General features: G+C 53.7%; 2 protein-coding genes across 7 annotated transcripts; one reads left to right on the top strand and one right to left on the bottom strand.

Moving 5' to 3' along the window:
- The first annotated feature begins 327 nt into the window (after window positions 1-327).
- ABCB6 (ATP binding cassette subfamily B member 6 (LAN blood group)) lies at window positions 328-7,334 on the top strand. Its single transcript, XM_077155184.1, has 19 exons — window positions 328-1,156; window positions 1,431-1,568; window positions 1,807-2,005; window positions 2,180-2,281; window positions 2,474-2,657; window positions 3,214-3,335; window positions 3,849-3,958; window positions 4,173-4,238; window positions 4,401-4,526; window positions 4,610-4,686; window positions 4,778-4,841; window positions 4,948-5,033; window positions 5,246-5,303; window positions 5,508-5,612; window positions 6,026-6,200; window positions 6,303-6,415; window positions 6,664-6,758; window positions 6,839-6,907; window positions 7,062-7,334. The coding sequence occupies exons 1-19, from the start codon at window positions 608-610 to the stop codon at window positions 7,156-7,158; spliced, it is 2,535 nt and encodes an 844-aa protein (XP_077011299.1). The 5' UTR covers window positions 328-607; the 3' UTR covers window positions 7,159-7,334.
- Window positions 448-10,370, bottom strand: ZFAND2B (zinc finger AN1-type containing 2B). Of its 6 annotated transcripts, none has more exons than XR_013173083.1 (11): window positions 10,290-10,349; window positions 10,075-10,153; window positions 9,700-9,794; window positions 9,355-9,486; window positions 9,070-9,221; window positions 8,743-8,835; window positions 8,605-8,686; window positions 8,454-8,521; window positions 8,059-8,131; window positions 6,803-7,750; window positions 448-6,296 (listed from the first exon to the last, which is right to left on the bottom strand). XR_013173083.1 is itself a non-coding variant. In XM_077155212.1 (10 exons), exons 2-10 carry the CDS (start codon window positions 10,127-10,129, stop codon window positions 7,694-7,696), a joined length of 807 nt encoding a protein of 268 aa, XP_077011327.1. In that variant the 5' UTR covers window positions 10,130-10,151; window positions 10,294-10,370; the 3' UTR covers window positions 6,483-7,693. The 6 variants fall into 6 exon arrangements, 3 of the variants coding, with proteins under 3 accessions (XP_077011327.1, XP_077011328.1, XP_077011329.1); XR_013173082.1 differs by having other exon boundaries at window positions 450-6,296; window positions 10,075-10,151; window positions 10,294-10,370; XR_013173084.1 differs by having other exon boundaries at window positions 452-6,296; window positions 8,605-8,665; window positions 10,075-10,151; window positions 10,294-10,370.
- Between the last annotated feature and the right edge of the window lie 1,837 nt (window positions 10,371-12,207).

Raw genomic sequence — 12,207 nt, 5'->3', positions numbered from 1 at the left:
GCAGTTTGTTGTCGTCTCACGTGGTTGAGATTCTGGGGACAAGAAGAGTGGGATGCGTGTGTTCCCCAGATACCCGAGAACCAGGCAGAGCCCTGGAAGAAAACAGGGCTGAGCCGTGGCTCCACACACCCGCCTGGCCGGTCTTCGGTTCCAAGGAGAGCTCCAGCCCGACTAGCTATCAGAGTTCGCGCCTCAATCACGTGATGCTGTTAACCCCTCCTCCCTCGCGTGCAGATTGTTTCTTTGTCCTTCAGAGACATTCGACCAATGAGGACCCTTGCTCGGGGCTGGGGGCGGTCTGCCGCGGGAGGGGGCGGTGCGAGTCAGCCGCCGAACATTCCTAAGCGCCAGGGCTTGGCAGGAGGGTCCGGGGCCGCGAGCGAGGGGAGGGCGAGCGGAGGCGATAGACGTGCTGCGTGAGTGCGTGGCGGCGGCGCGTGCGTGAAGCGAGTGCGCGGTGTGGCCGGGTCCACGTGCGTCTTTCCCCGTGGCTGCCGCTACCCCTGCTGCCGGCGCTGGGCGACTCCATGGCCCGAGACATCCCGGCCTCCGCGCCGTGCTCCTAACAGCCAGCCCAGTTCTCCTGTCCCACAACCTCCGCATTACCATGGTGACTGTGGGCAACTACTGCGAGGCCGAAGGGCCCGTAGCCCCCGCCTGGAAACAGAATGGCCTGAGTCCCTGCTTCTTCTTCACTCTCGTGCCCTCGGTGCTGATGGCCCTAGGGCTCCTGGCCTTGATGTTGGCCCTTACCTGCAAGCGTCGGGAGCGGCCCGCCAGGGTCGAAGTTCTGTCCTGGGGGACCGGACCTCACGTCCTTCCCTACGCGCTGCAGCTGCTTCTGGCCACGCTTCAGGTGGCGCTGCCCCTGGCCGGCCTGGTTGGCCGGATCGGCACAGCCCAGGGCACCCCGCTGCCAGGTTACCTACTGCTGGCCTCCATACTGGGGACGCTGGCCAGCGCCTGTGGCCTGTGGCTGCTCGTAGTGGAACGGAATCAGGCACGGCAGAGGCTGGCAGTGGGTGTCTGGAGCAGGCTTGGCCACAGCCCGGGTCTCCTGCTCCTCTGGACTGTGGTATTTGCAGCCGAAAACTTGGCCCTGGTATCTTGGAAAAGCCCTCAGTGGTGGTGGGTCCGGGCGAACTTGGGCCAGCAGGTGAGCAACCATGTGGGGAGGCGGGAAGCCTTGGTGGCAGGGATTAGGAAGCGGGGTTCCATTCTTCAGGATGCCTCTAAGAAAAGGAGGAAGGATCTGGCGCCATCTGGAAGCTGATAACCAGCTGGTGGGGTGTGTCTGTGCTGAGTCACCCTGGGTTGGTTGGTTTGTTTTAAGCCTATTAGGTGCTAGGCCCCTGAGAAGGACCTGGAAGTTCCCAACACCAGCAACGTTTTGGCCCTGGTTGATATTTTCCTTACATGTTTCATTCTAGGTTCAGTTTGGCCTGTGGGTGCTGCGGTATGTGGTCTCTGGGGGCCTACTGATTCTGGGGCTCTGGGCCCCTGGACTTCGTCCCCAGTCCTACACCTTGCAGGTCAATGGAGAGGACCAAGATATAGAGAGCCACCAGGTATACCTCAGTTCCTTGATGTATCTTAATTGCATCCCCTGTCACCATTTCTTCCCTCCACAGCACATTGCTTCCCAGCATCCCACTTTGTGACCTGTTAACCTTTCTCACCCCATGGGGATCACTTGTGGGTCCAAGATACCTGGGAGCCTTAATCCCATACATTTTTCCCTCGAGGGTTTCTGGCTAGTACATTTTGATTTCTGAACTCCCCTCCTCACTGTGTGTCCCACCCCAGATTCCAGCGACAGAGGGGCCACCACAGGGGGCGCCGCAGTCGACCTGGCGAGACCTAGGCAGGAAGCTTCGCATACTGAGCGGCTACCTGTGGCCTCAGGGGAGCCCAGCTCTGCAGCTGGTTGTGCTCATCTGCCTGGGCCTCATGGGGCTGGACCGGGGACTGAACGTGTTGGTCCCCATCTTCTATAGGGACATTGGTAAGGGGGAGGTTCAGGGAAGGGGTGCCAGCTCAGAAGGCTTTCATTGGTCTGGGGGTGGTGGGGTGGGGAGTGGCTGGATGGGAAGAAGAGGCACTGGCTGGTGCCCGGGACACTTTGGCCGGAAGAGAGTCCTAAGTGCCTTGAGTGGCCTCTGCCTTGTTTTCTCCACAGTGAACTTGCTGACACAGAAGGCCCCTTGGAACTCTGTGGCCTGGACTGTTACCACCTATGTCTTCCTCAAGTTCCTCCAGGGTGGCGGCACTGGCAGTACAGGTGTGACACACTCCGGGTTGGTGTCGGCCCCTCCCTGTCTTCCGGACAGTCCCCTGGCATAGGTGTTCCCTCAAATCCAGGCCTCAGCTGAACTTTCCTGCCCCAGGCCTTTCATGCTTGCAGACCTCCCTCAGCCTGGTGCTGGGTTGACTCCCCCTAAGCCCTCCTGAGACCTCCCCTGGCTCCCCCCAGGCTTTGTGAGCAACTTGCGCACATTCCTGTGGATCCGGGTGCAGCAGTTCACATCCCGTCAAGTGGAGCTGCGCCTCTTCTCCCACCTGCACGAGCTCTCACTGCGCTGGCACCTGGGGCGCCGCACAGGGGAGGTGCTGCGTGTCGTGGACCGGGGCACAGCCAGCGTCACAGGGCTGCTCAGGTGCCAAGCCCCTGGGAAGGGAGTCAGGGCATGAGGAGCAGGGAGGGAGGTGGGGGTGGTAAGAGAAGCTAAACAGACCCAGCCCAAGGAGCTGCCCTTCCATCTTTTTAAAACAGTATTGAGTTAATACACAAATACTTTCATAAAAACTCAAATAATATAGACAGCAAACCTCTGGAATTTCCCCCACTTCTCTAGAGGTCCCCATTCTGTTTCATATGTTGTGTTCCTGTCTTTGGTATTTTTACATGTGTGTACAGACCCATAAGAACTAATATAGTATTTTGGAGGTGTCATTCTCAAATTTCCTTTAGTCATTTAACACACATTATGGGGACGTTTTCTTGCCCATATGTGAAGGCATCCCTCATTTGTTAGAATTGATCCAGAAAATTCTGTAGTTTGGATATGCTTTAGTGGTTGGTCTAGCCAACGCCATCTTGAGGAGCACTTAGATCAATTCCAGTCTGTTGTTGCTGAAACTCCTAGAGATGGCATTGCTGGGTGTAAGCCCCTGAATCTTTCTTCATCATCTGACTTAAACCCCCACCCCCAGCTACTTGGTGTTCAACGTCATCCCCACACTGGCCGACATCATCATCGGCATCATCTACTTCAGCATGTTCTTCAACGCTTGGTTTGGTCTCATTGTGTTCCTGTGCATGAGCCTCTACCTCAGTGAGTACTGCTCGGGGAAACTACTTCCCTGGACTTAACAGTGAGTCTCAAGCCTGAGCCCTGCCCCTGCTCAGGGTGACTCATCTCCAGGAGGCCAGAGCTGGGTGGGCTTGGATAGGCCTTTGCTGCCCCTCAGCATGGTGGAGTCTCCTCCACTGCCCTGTGCACTTTAGCTCAGCCCAGATGGAGGGCTGGGAAGGGTATCCTGGTCACACTAGGTGCTGCCGGACACATGGATCAAAGAGAAACCACGTTTGTGTAACAAGATGCAGTTGGCCTTCAGTTGTTTGGCGGAAACATGTTCACCCCGAGGTTTTGTGTGGGCTACAGAGATGTCTCAGACATAGCTCCTTCCCTCAGGGAGATGAAAGCTCTCCCCCTGCCCCTCTGGGATCTGGGTCACTGGGCTCTAGCACAGGTTTAGTGTATAGCAGGCAGGCAGCAGCACTTGTTCTGTGCTGTTAGGGGTGATGTTGCAATGGCTTATTCTCCCACCCCCAACCCTATCTCCAGCCCTGACCATCTTGGTCACAGAGTGGAGAACCAAGTTCCGCCGGGCTATGAACACACAGGAGAATGCTACCCGGGCCCGGGCGGTGGACTCCCTGTTAAACTTTGAAACGGTAACAAGGCCTTGGAGACAGGGATGTGAGGTGCAGAGGTGGGGAGGGGTGTGGCTAGGGATCAGAAGGGCTGGTAGGGTTTTCTGGTGCCCAGAGCTGGAAACTGTGACGTATAAAGATTAAAATTAGTAAGGAGGGACTGGGAATCTGGAGGGGAAGATCCAGGCACCAAGTGCTGTGCCTGTGCTGAACAGTGGTGGTTTGAATTCATCAGGTGAAGTATTACAATGCGGAGGGTTATGAAGTGGAACGCTATCGAGAGGCCATCATCAAATACCAGGTGAGGAGGCTCACCGCGGCCTCCCGAGATCGATGGCCTGGACCCTGAGGAGTAAAACACAGATTGGGAAGTTAATGGTCCCGGGGCCCAGGCTTGGGTTTGGGGTTGATGCTCGGCTTGTGTGTCACCTCCCACTCCTCCCGCCTTCACTGTGGCCCTCAGGGTTTGGAATGGAAGTCAAGCGCTTCACTGGTTTTACTAAACCAGACCCAGAATCTGGTGATTGGACTCGGGCTCCTCGCTGGCTCCCTGCTTTGTGCCTTCTTTGTCAGTGAGCAAAAGCTGCAGGTGAGGAAGAACCATGAAAGCCAGGGTGCGGATCATGCTGGGGGCAAGGCAGGGTGACAGGTGACATGTCTGGATCTCCACAGGTTGGGGACTTTGTGCTCTTTGGTACTTACATCATCCAACTGTACATGCCCCTCAACTGGTTTGGGACCTACTACAGGTAATCCAATCCCTGCCCCTCACCTGGTCAGGGTGTGTCCTCAATTTCCCCACTCCTCAGAGGAGCCTCAAGCACCCTCCTGTCCTCACAGGATGATCCAGACAAACTTCATCGACATGGAGAACATGTTTGACCTGCTGAAAGAGGAGAGAGAGGTAAGTGGAGAGAGAAAAGCAGGATTTCGTGGGCAGGGATCCTGTGTGATGTTTCTGGAAAATTCCAGGCCTGTAACAGTGGTACACATTGGTGACACTCTCTCAGGTGAAGGATCTTCCTGGAGCAGGGCCCCTTCACTTTCAGAGGGGCCAGATTGAGTTTGAGAATGTGCACTTCAGCTATACCGATGGGTGAGGCCCTCCCCTTCTGCCCTCTTCCCTTCCCTACTGTCCATTTGCGCACTGTCTTCCTGCCCTCATCCTGCTCTGAATCCCTATTGTCAGCCTGTCCCTTCCTGGGAAAAAAGCCTGGCAGGGGCAGGTCAGGGCTCACTGGCAGCTCTAGTGATGGAAGGGGGCAGTGGGGCATGCAGCGAGCCTGAGGATGTTCCCCTTCCTTCTAGGCGGGAGACCCTGCAGGACGTGTCCTTCACTGTGATGCCTGGACAGACGCTGGCCCTGGTGAGGGGAGGCCCAACCACTTGTACCAGACCCATTGAGCATCCCTCATTCTGTTGTCTGTGGTATCTTGTGATCCAGGCTGTGGAATCAAGAGAGCTCTGTGACAACGGGTCATAGTGAATGTGGCAGCCTCCAAGGACACTGGTGGCCTCTTAAAAGCCAATGAGCCAGAGAACTTATTTCCTTCTGTTTCTAATGAAACAGGTGGGCCCATCTGGGGCAGGAAAGAGCACAGTTTTGCGCTTGCTGTTTCGCTTCTATGACATCAGCTCTGGCTGCATCCGAATAGATGGACAGGACATTTCACAGGTAAGGGAGCTGGGGCAGGGGAGACTGTCATTTAAGAGTCTGTGGGTGGGGGAAACAGTGGCAAATGCTGGGCCTCTAGAGAGAAAAGGAGATGTCATCCCTGCAAAAAGCTGGGCAAGAGCCCCAACCTTTCTAGCACCATACTACCCATAGCTACACAAGTAGTCATGAAATGACTCATGTGGTACCACACACAGGACAAGGGTCTTCCACCATGATCCTCTGAAGCAGGGTGAGAAGGGTTTTTCCTTTTTATAGGAGGTAAGATGGTTTGCCCACACAGCTAAGATTCGGGGTAGCACTGGTGGGATTCTCACCCAGCGCCTCTTAGCCCCCTGCTTCCTGCCAGTCCAGCCTCCCTCCCAAGCCTGGGGAAAGCTCACAGGGCAGGGCACATGGTGTTTTGGTCCCAGGTGACTCAGATCTCTCTTCGGTCTCACATCGGAGTCGTGCCCCAGGACACTGTCCTCTTCAATGACACAATTGGCAACAACATCCGCTATGGCCGCATCACAGCCAGGAATGATGAGGTGGAGGCTGCTGCTCAGGCTGCAGGCATCCATGATGCCATTCAGGTCCTTCCTGAAGGTGAGGTTCCTCCACAAAGAGAATCCTTCCCAGGCCCTGGCCTCTGGGCACAGAAACCTCGTTTATTACATGTAGCTTGAAGCAGGTGGGCCATGTCTACAGGGTATGAAACACAGGTGGGTGAGCGTGGTCTGAAGCTGAGCGGTGGGGAGAAGCAGCGTGTTGCCATCGCGCGCACCATCCTCAAGGCCCCAGACATCATTCTGCTGGATGAGGTGAGGGCCTGGGCAGCCTGTTCCCCACCCCAGCCCCCCACATGTCCCAGCCATTCCTGCTGGGCACCATTTCCCATCCAGGATACATAATTGTCTCCACATTCCATGAAAACGCCTTACCATTCCCAAGCCCAAATGAGGTTTTGTTTTGATTTGTAATTCCTGAGGCCACAGCTACCAGCCCTGCATCCTCCTTCCATTGGGAGGCTGGGGGAACAGGGGCACTTTTACCCAGACCCTCTCTGTAGGCAACATCAGCACTGGATACATCTAATGAGAGGGCCATCCAGGCTTCTCTGGCCAAAGTCTGTGCCAACCGCACCACCATTGTAGTGGCCCACAGGTACGGGAGGGGGCCTGGGCAGAAGACAGTGTGGCCCCACTTACGGTGGTGCAGTAGGTGACTGGCCTCTGACTTCTCAGGCTCTCAACCGTGGTCAACGCTGACCAGATCCTTGTCATCAAGGATGGCTGCATTGTGGAGAGAGGACGGTAAGGGACGCAGAAAGATGAGCAGGACAGGGCTTCTGAATTGGGGTTTGGGGAGGTCATGAAGTCCCAGGGGGTTCTGGATGGGCTCTCCTTTACCCATTCCCTCTGTCTTCTCTGTGGGCTTTTTTTTTTTTTTTTTTGCCTCCCCACCCAGGCACGAGGCTCTACTATCCCGAGGTGGGGTATATGCTGACATGTGGCAGCTGCAGCAGCAAGGACAGGAAGATATCTCTGAAGACACCAAGCCCTAGACAGTGGCACAGTGACAAAAGTTGTGGCCATTTCCTTGCCAAAGAATAACTCAAAGGCAACATGTCCCTTTCCCTGGCGTATTTCATCCTGGTTTGGAGTATGGTGCTAGCTATAGTGAGGGAAAGGGACCGTTCAGGAAAACCCTTTGAGGAGGGAAATAAAAGTATGGACTGTGTCATGGTCACTGTGGCTTTGTGGGAGTGGGCCTTTGCTCAGGCGAGCATTCTTGGCCAGATGAATGTATTTTGTTGGAAAGAGGCAAGTAACAAAGGGGCTTTGATGCCTTATTGACTGCAAAGATCCTTTTATTCTTTCCAGGCCTTCCCTTGTCCACCACATATGGGGCAGCCCCAGTGTAAGGGGGATGAGATGACATGATGAAGGGGACCAAGGGGGACCTGGCCAGCATCCACCAAGGCTCAACCAGGGAACACAGCCACTCTCCCCCATGCTGCCTGTGAGGCTAGCAGGGCATTCTGTAAGCTCGGCTCCACCAGCTTTTTCTCCTCATGCTCCCTGGAGGCCATCTCCACATCACTTCAGCCTGTCTGTCCACTCGAAGCTGCTCCTGGCCTCCTTTCCCTGTGGACCCTAGAGGTGTAAGGGCCACAGTCCTCTTCAGCTGAGCCTCCCTCTCCAAGCCCAGGGCCCTAGCACAGGTTGCAGGTAGACGGCTTCAAGCTGCGGCTCTGGGCCTGGAGCAAGGAGGGGAAGGAGGGAACACAGGGTGCAATATCAAGGAAATGAGGGGACAGCCCTTCAGAGGAGCTCAGCACAGGCTGGAGGCATTCTGGAAACAAAGAGGAACCACCCTTCCAAAACCTTCCAACACTTAGAAGAATGCCAATTTCTGAAAACCCTCTCTGCCAGCAATTGCCCATCTCTACCCACTCTCATACCTGCTGCCGCCGGTATTCTGCCTCACTGGCTGACAACGCTTGGGCTAAAGCTAAGTCTTCTTCCTCCTGCAAACTGGGAGGGAAAAGCAGCTTATATTGCATAACAATAGGATTCTAAACATGAGCATCGCTTTTAGGTGTTACTGAGCCAAACACTTCTAGGAATCACTCCAATCTTCACAGCAAGTTGCATATTAGTACTGTCTCCCACAGAGGAAATTAAGACACTGACATTAAATAATTTTGACAGATTATCTTGTCAAAAGTCATATAGCTGACAAGCTTAAATTTGAGCCCCAGTTCCTAACTATTCTTGGGTTGGGTTGGAGTGGTCCCCCAACTCCCAAGTGCCTGCCTGCCCACATTCCATGCTCCCCCTTTCACCAGAGCAGTACCTAGGCACCTGGGACTTGGTCTCTGCCAGGGACAGCTCCAAGGCTCGTTGTAGAGCCTCATCCTCACTCTGCAAGGGAGAAAGACCAGTTGCTTGTAACTTGATAATCTGCAGGGGTTTGCTTCTGTCCCTTCTGCCTCTCCCCAACTCACCAAGCCATTCTGCAAAGCAATCACTGGAGGGCCTGTCTGGGATGGAGACTGGGTTGCAGCTCTATGGCAGACATTCAAGAGGCTGAAGTCAGAGAAATGAAGGAAAAAAGGAGAAAGAAGAAACAAAGGCAGGCCTACCTGCTAGGAGAGGCAGAAGCCAAGGTTGGACTTGGGCTGGAGACAGTGCTTGTAGAGGCAGCCAGACCTCGTGCTCTGGAGATGGCAGCAAGTCTGTAGAGAAGACAGTTTGTGTGCTGACCCATGGCACCCAGGATGTCAGGAGGGGAGAGCATCCTGAACTCTCCACATTGGAATTGACAAATATGGTTCAAAAAGGAGACTGGTAGACTGCTCTAGCCAAAGGGGATAGGGTCAAAGCTTCCCAGTTTGTAATAATCAAGCTTGAGTCTGTTCCAGTAAGGTGGGATTGACCCAAAGGCAAGTGGAGGACCTGGCTTCAGTTACCCTGCCCGGCTGGTAGGGTGTTCTGTCCCAGAGCAACCATGGTCCAGTGGGTGACGGTGCTTGATGCAGAAGTTTCGGCCACAGCGTTCACAGGTCAGCTTCATCATTTCTCGCTGCCGGCAGCCAGAGCGGTCACACTTATTGGTGAAGATCTGAGGTGGAGTGGGTAAAGTTTGCTTCTGCTGAGATCTGACCCCCTTCCCTATCCTCAAGAAAGCAGTTAGCTGTTCAGGCTTCCAGGCACCCATAGTTTTGTTCGGTGGGGGTCCCCCCTCCTATGCCTACCTTGCGTTTTTGCTGAGCTGGATCAGAACGACAATCTCTGTCAATGTGCTCCCCCACAGCACGGTCAGGGGGCTCTCCTCTGGCCACAGGCACTGGCACGTTGCAGAGTGGGCATACAGGAACCTGGATATCCTATGGTAAAAGGCGCAGGAAGCAGGTAAGACTGGGGCCTGCTCCCAGCCCAATCCAAACCTATGGCCCAGAAAGAACCTCCCAGGTCCTGGACATGTCCATTCCCCAGCCGTGAGCCTCAGAAAGACAATAGAGAGAAAACGGGAGGCAGAGGCGGTCCGGCTTGCATACATCCTCCACCCTCCCCCTTACACCCTAGCATTGCCCCCTCACCTTTTGGTAAGCAGATCCACAGTGATGCTGGGCATAGGCCACATGGTCTGCGCAGAAGATGCCAGAGCAGGCGTCGCACTTGAGGGGCAGAAAATCTGTAGAGCGGTTCTGGTTACCTCAACGTCCTATCCCTTCACTCACGCCTTCCTCTCAGGGGTAGGGAAAACCCTTCCCTGTAGCCCCACCCTGCTCACAACAAACTGCACCCTTCTCGGGTCCAATACCTCTGTAGCCACGCCCCCTTAGACACACCACCCCGAACTTCGAGCTCCGCCCTTCTCAGGTATTTCCAGCCCCAGCGCCCAACCTCCTCCCCACCTGCGGACCCAAGCTTCTACCAGCTCGGCCTCGCCCCCCGCGTGCTCAGCCTCTCACCTAAGCGCTGACAGCTCGGCTCCGAACAGTGAGCCCCGAGATCCGGAAACTCCATCGCCCGGCGAGCGGCCGAGGGCCTGTTTGGAGGGAGCGGGTACAGAACTTTTACTAGGGCTCCTGCTCCGAGTGCCGTGCGACGCGACACTCCGGGGACCCGACACTCCGGGGACCTCTGGGCTCGCCCCTCCCACTCCCCCACCCTGCCCCAGGTACAGAGACCTCAGCGCCTCCGAGCCCGCGGCTCCCACTCCTCCCTCGGCGCACGGGGCGCACTGGCGTCATCACGCAGGGCGGCGCGTCCCGCGCAGGCTCCTGGCGGCAGGGGGCGCGTCCACTGCACGGCCGCGTCACTCCTGGCTCTGGGAGGTGGGGAGGTGGGGAGGTGGATTCAGTCCTTGGGCGGCTCCGCTGTTCTGGGCGGGGGCTTAACGCCGGGAGGAGTCTCTCAGGTCTCAGGGATGGGCGAAAGGGCCGGCGAATGTGAAGACGGGCTGTCTCAGGGAATAAGGCTTGAGATGATTTGGGGATCATTCACAGTTCGGACCTTGGCTTACTTCCCACTCTACACCCTCCTACAGGCCATTTCGTTCACGGCCACGTCTGCAGGGGCCGACGAGTCCCATATCTCTTTGCAGTAGAAATCTCTCTCCAGAGCTGCAGATACCCGACCTGTGAGATTTCCCTGGCCCTCCCCACTCTGAGCTAAGCGCACCAGGTGTTTCTAGTCTCTAGTGTCACCTCACTGGAAAGTCAGAAACTGTGTCTTCCTTGTTCTATGCTAGCACTCAGCACACTGCCTAAGACTATGTAGTCCCGGGACTTCACTGTGAATCCAGATCACCTACAGAGGTAATTTTTTTTTTTTTTTAGAAATCATACCATTCTACATATGCAATCCGTAATTCTTAACATCATCACATAGATGCATGATCATCGTTTCTTAGTACATTTGCATCAGTTTAGAGGAACTAGCAACAGAACAAAAAAGATATAGAATGTTAATATAGAGAAAAAAATAAAAGTAATAATAATAGTAAAAAAAAACAAACAAAACAAAACAAAAAAACCTATAGCTCAGATGCAGCTTCATTCAGTGTTTTAACATGATTACTTTACACTTAGGTATTATTGTGCTGTCCATTTTTGAGTTTTTGTATCTAGTCCTGTTGCACAGTCTGTATCCCTTCTGCTCCAATTACCCATTATCTTACCCTGTTTCTAACTCCTGCTGGACTCTGTTACCAATGACATATTCCAAGTTTATTCTCGAATGTCTGTTCACATCAGTGGGACCATACAGTATTTGTCCTTTAGTTTTTGGCTGGACTCACTCAGCATAATGTTCTCTAGGTCCATCCATGTTATTACATGCTTCATAAGTTTATCCTGTCTTAAAGCTGCATAATATTCCATCGTATGTATATACCACAGTTTGTTTAGCCATTCTTCTGTTGATGGACATTTTGGCTGTTTCCATCTCTTTGCAATTGTAAATAACGCTGCTATAAACATTGGTGTGCAAATGTCCGTTTGTGTCTTTGCCCTTAAGTCCTTTGAGTAGATACCTAGCAATGGTATTGCTGGGTCATATGGCAATTCTATATTCAGCTTTTTGAGGAATCGCCAAACTGCCTTCCACAGTGGTTGCACCATTTGACATTCCCACCAACAGTGGATAAGTGTGCCTCTTTCTCCGCATCCTCTCCAGCACTTGTCATTTTTTGTTTTGTTGATAATGGCCATTCTGGTGGGTGTGAGATGATATCTCATTGTGGTTTTGATTTGCATTTCTCTAATGGCCAGGGACATTGAGCATCTCTTCATGTGCCTTTTGGCTATTTGTATTTCCTCTTCTGGTAGGTGTCTGTTCAAGTCTTTTTCCCATTTTGTAATTGGGTTGGCTGTCTTTTTGTTGTTGAGTTGAACAATCTCTCCATAAATTCTGGATACTAGACCTTTATCTGATATGTCATTTCCAAATATTATCTCCCATTGTGTAGGCTGTCTTTTTACTTTCTTGATGAAATTGTTTGATGCACAAAAGTGTTTAATTTTGAGGAGCTCCCATTTATTTATTTCCTTCTTCAGTGCTCTTGCTTTAGGTATAAGGTCCATAAAACCGCCTCCAATTGT

Source organism: Tamandua tetradactyla, chromosome 3 (genome assembly GCF_023851605.1).
Source record: "Tamandua tetradactyla isolate mTamTet1 chromosome 3, mTamTet1.pri, whole genome shotgun sequence".
NCBI lineage: Eukaryota > Metazoa > Chordata > Mammalia > Pilosa > Myrmecophagidae > Tamandua > Tamandua tetradactyla.
Note: the sequence above shows the minus strand (reverse complement) of the source record. Positions and strands in the feature narration are given on the sequence as shown.

Coding starts and splice junctions, on each gene's coding strand:
- ABCB6 (XM_077155184.1), top strand. CDS start 608: ATGGTGACTGTGGGCAACTACTGCGAGGCCGAAGGGCCCGTAGCCCCC. Junction 4,239..4,400: donor AGGCCATCATCAAATACCAG/GTGAGGAGGCTC, acceptor TGTGGCCCTCAG/GGTTTGGAATGGAAGTCAAG. Junction 6,416..6,663: donor ACATCATTCTGCTGGATGAG/GTGAGGGCCTGG, acceptor CCCTCTCTGTAG/GCAACATCAGCACTGGATAC.
- ZFAND2B (XM_077155212.1), bottom strand. CDS start 10,129: ATGGAGTTTCCGGATCTCGGGGCTCACTGTTCGGAGCCGAGCTGTCAG. Junction 8,522..8,604: donor TTGCTTTGCAGAATGGCTTG/GTGAGTTGGGGA, acceptor TCTCCCTTGCAG/AGTGAGGATGAGGCTCTACA. Junction 7,751..8,058: donor CAGAATACCGGCGGCAGCAG/GTATGAGAGTGG, acceptor TTACACCTCTAG/GGTCCACAGGGAAAGGAGGC.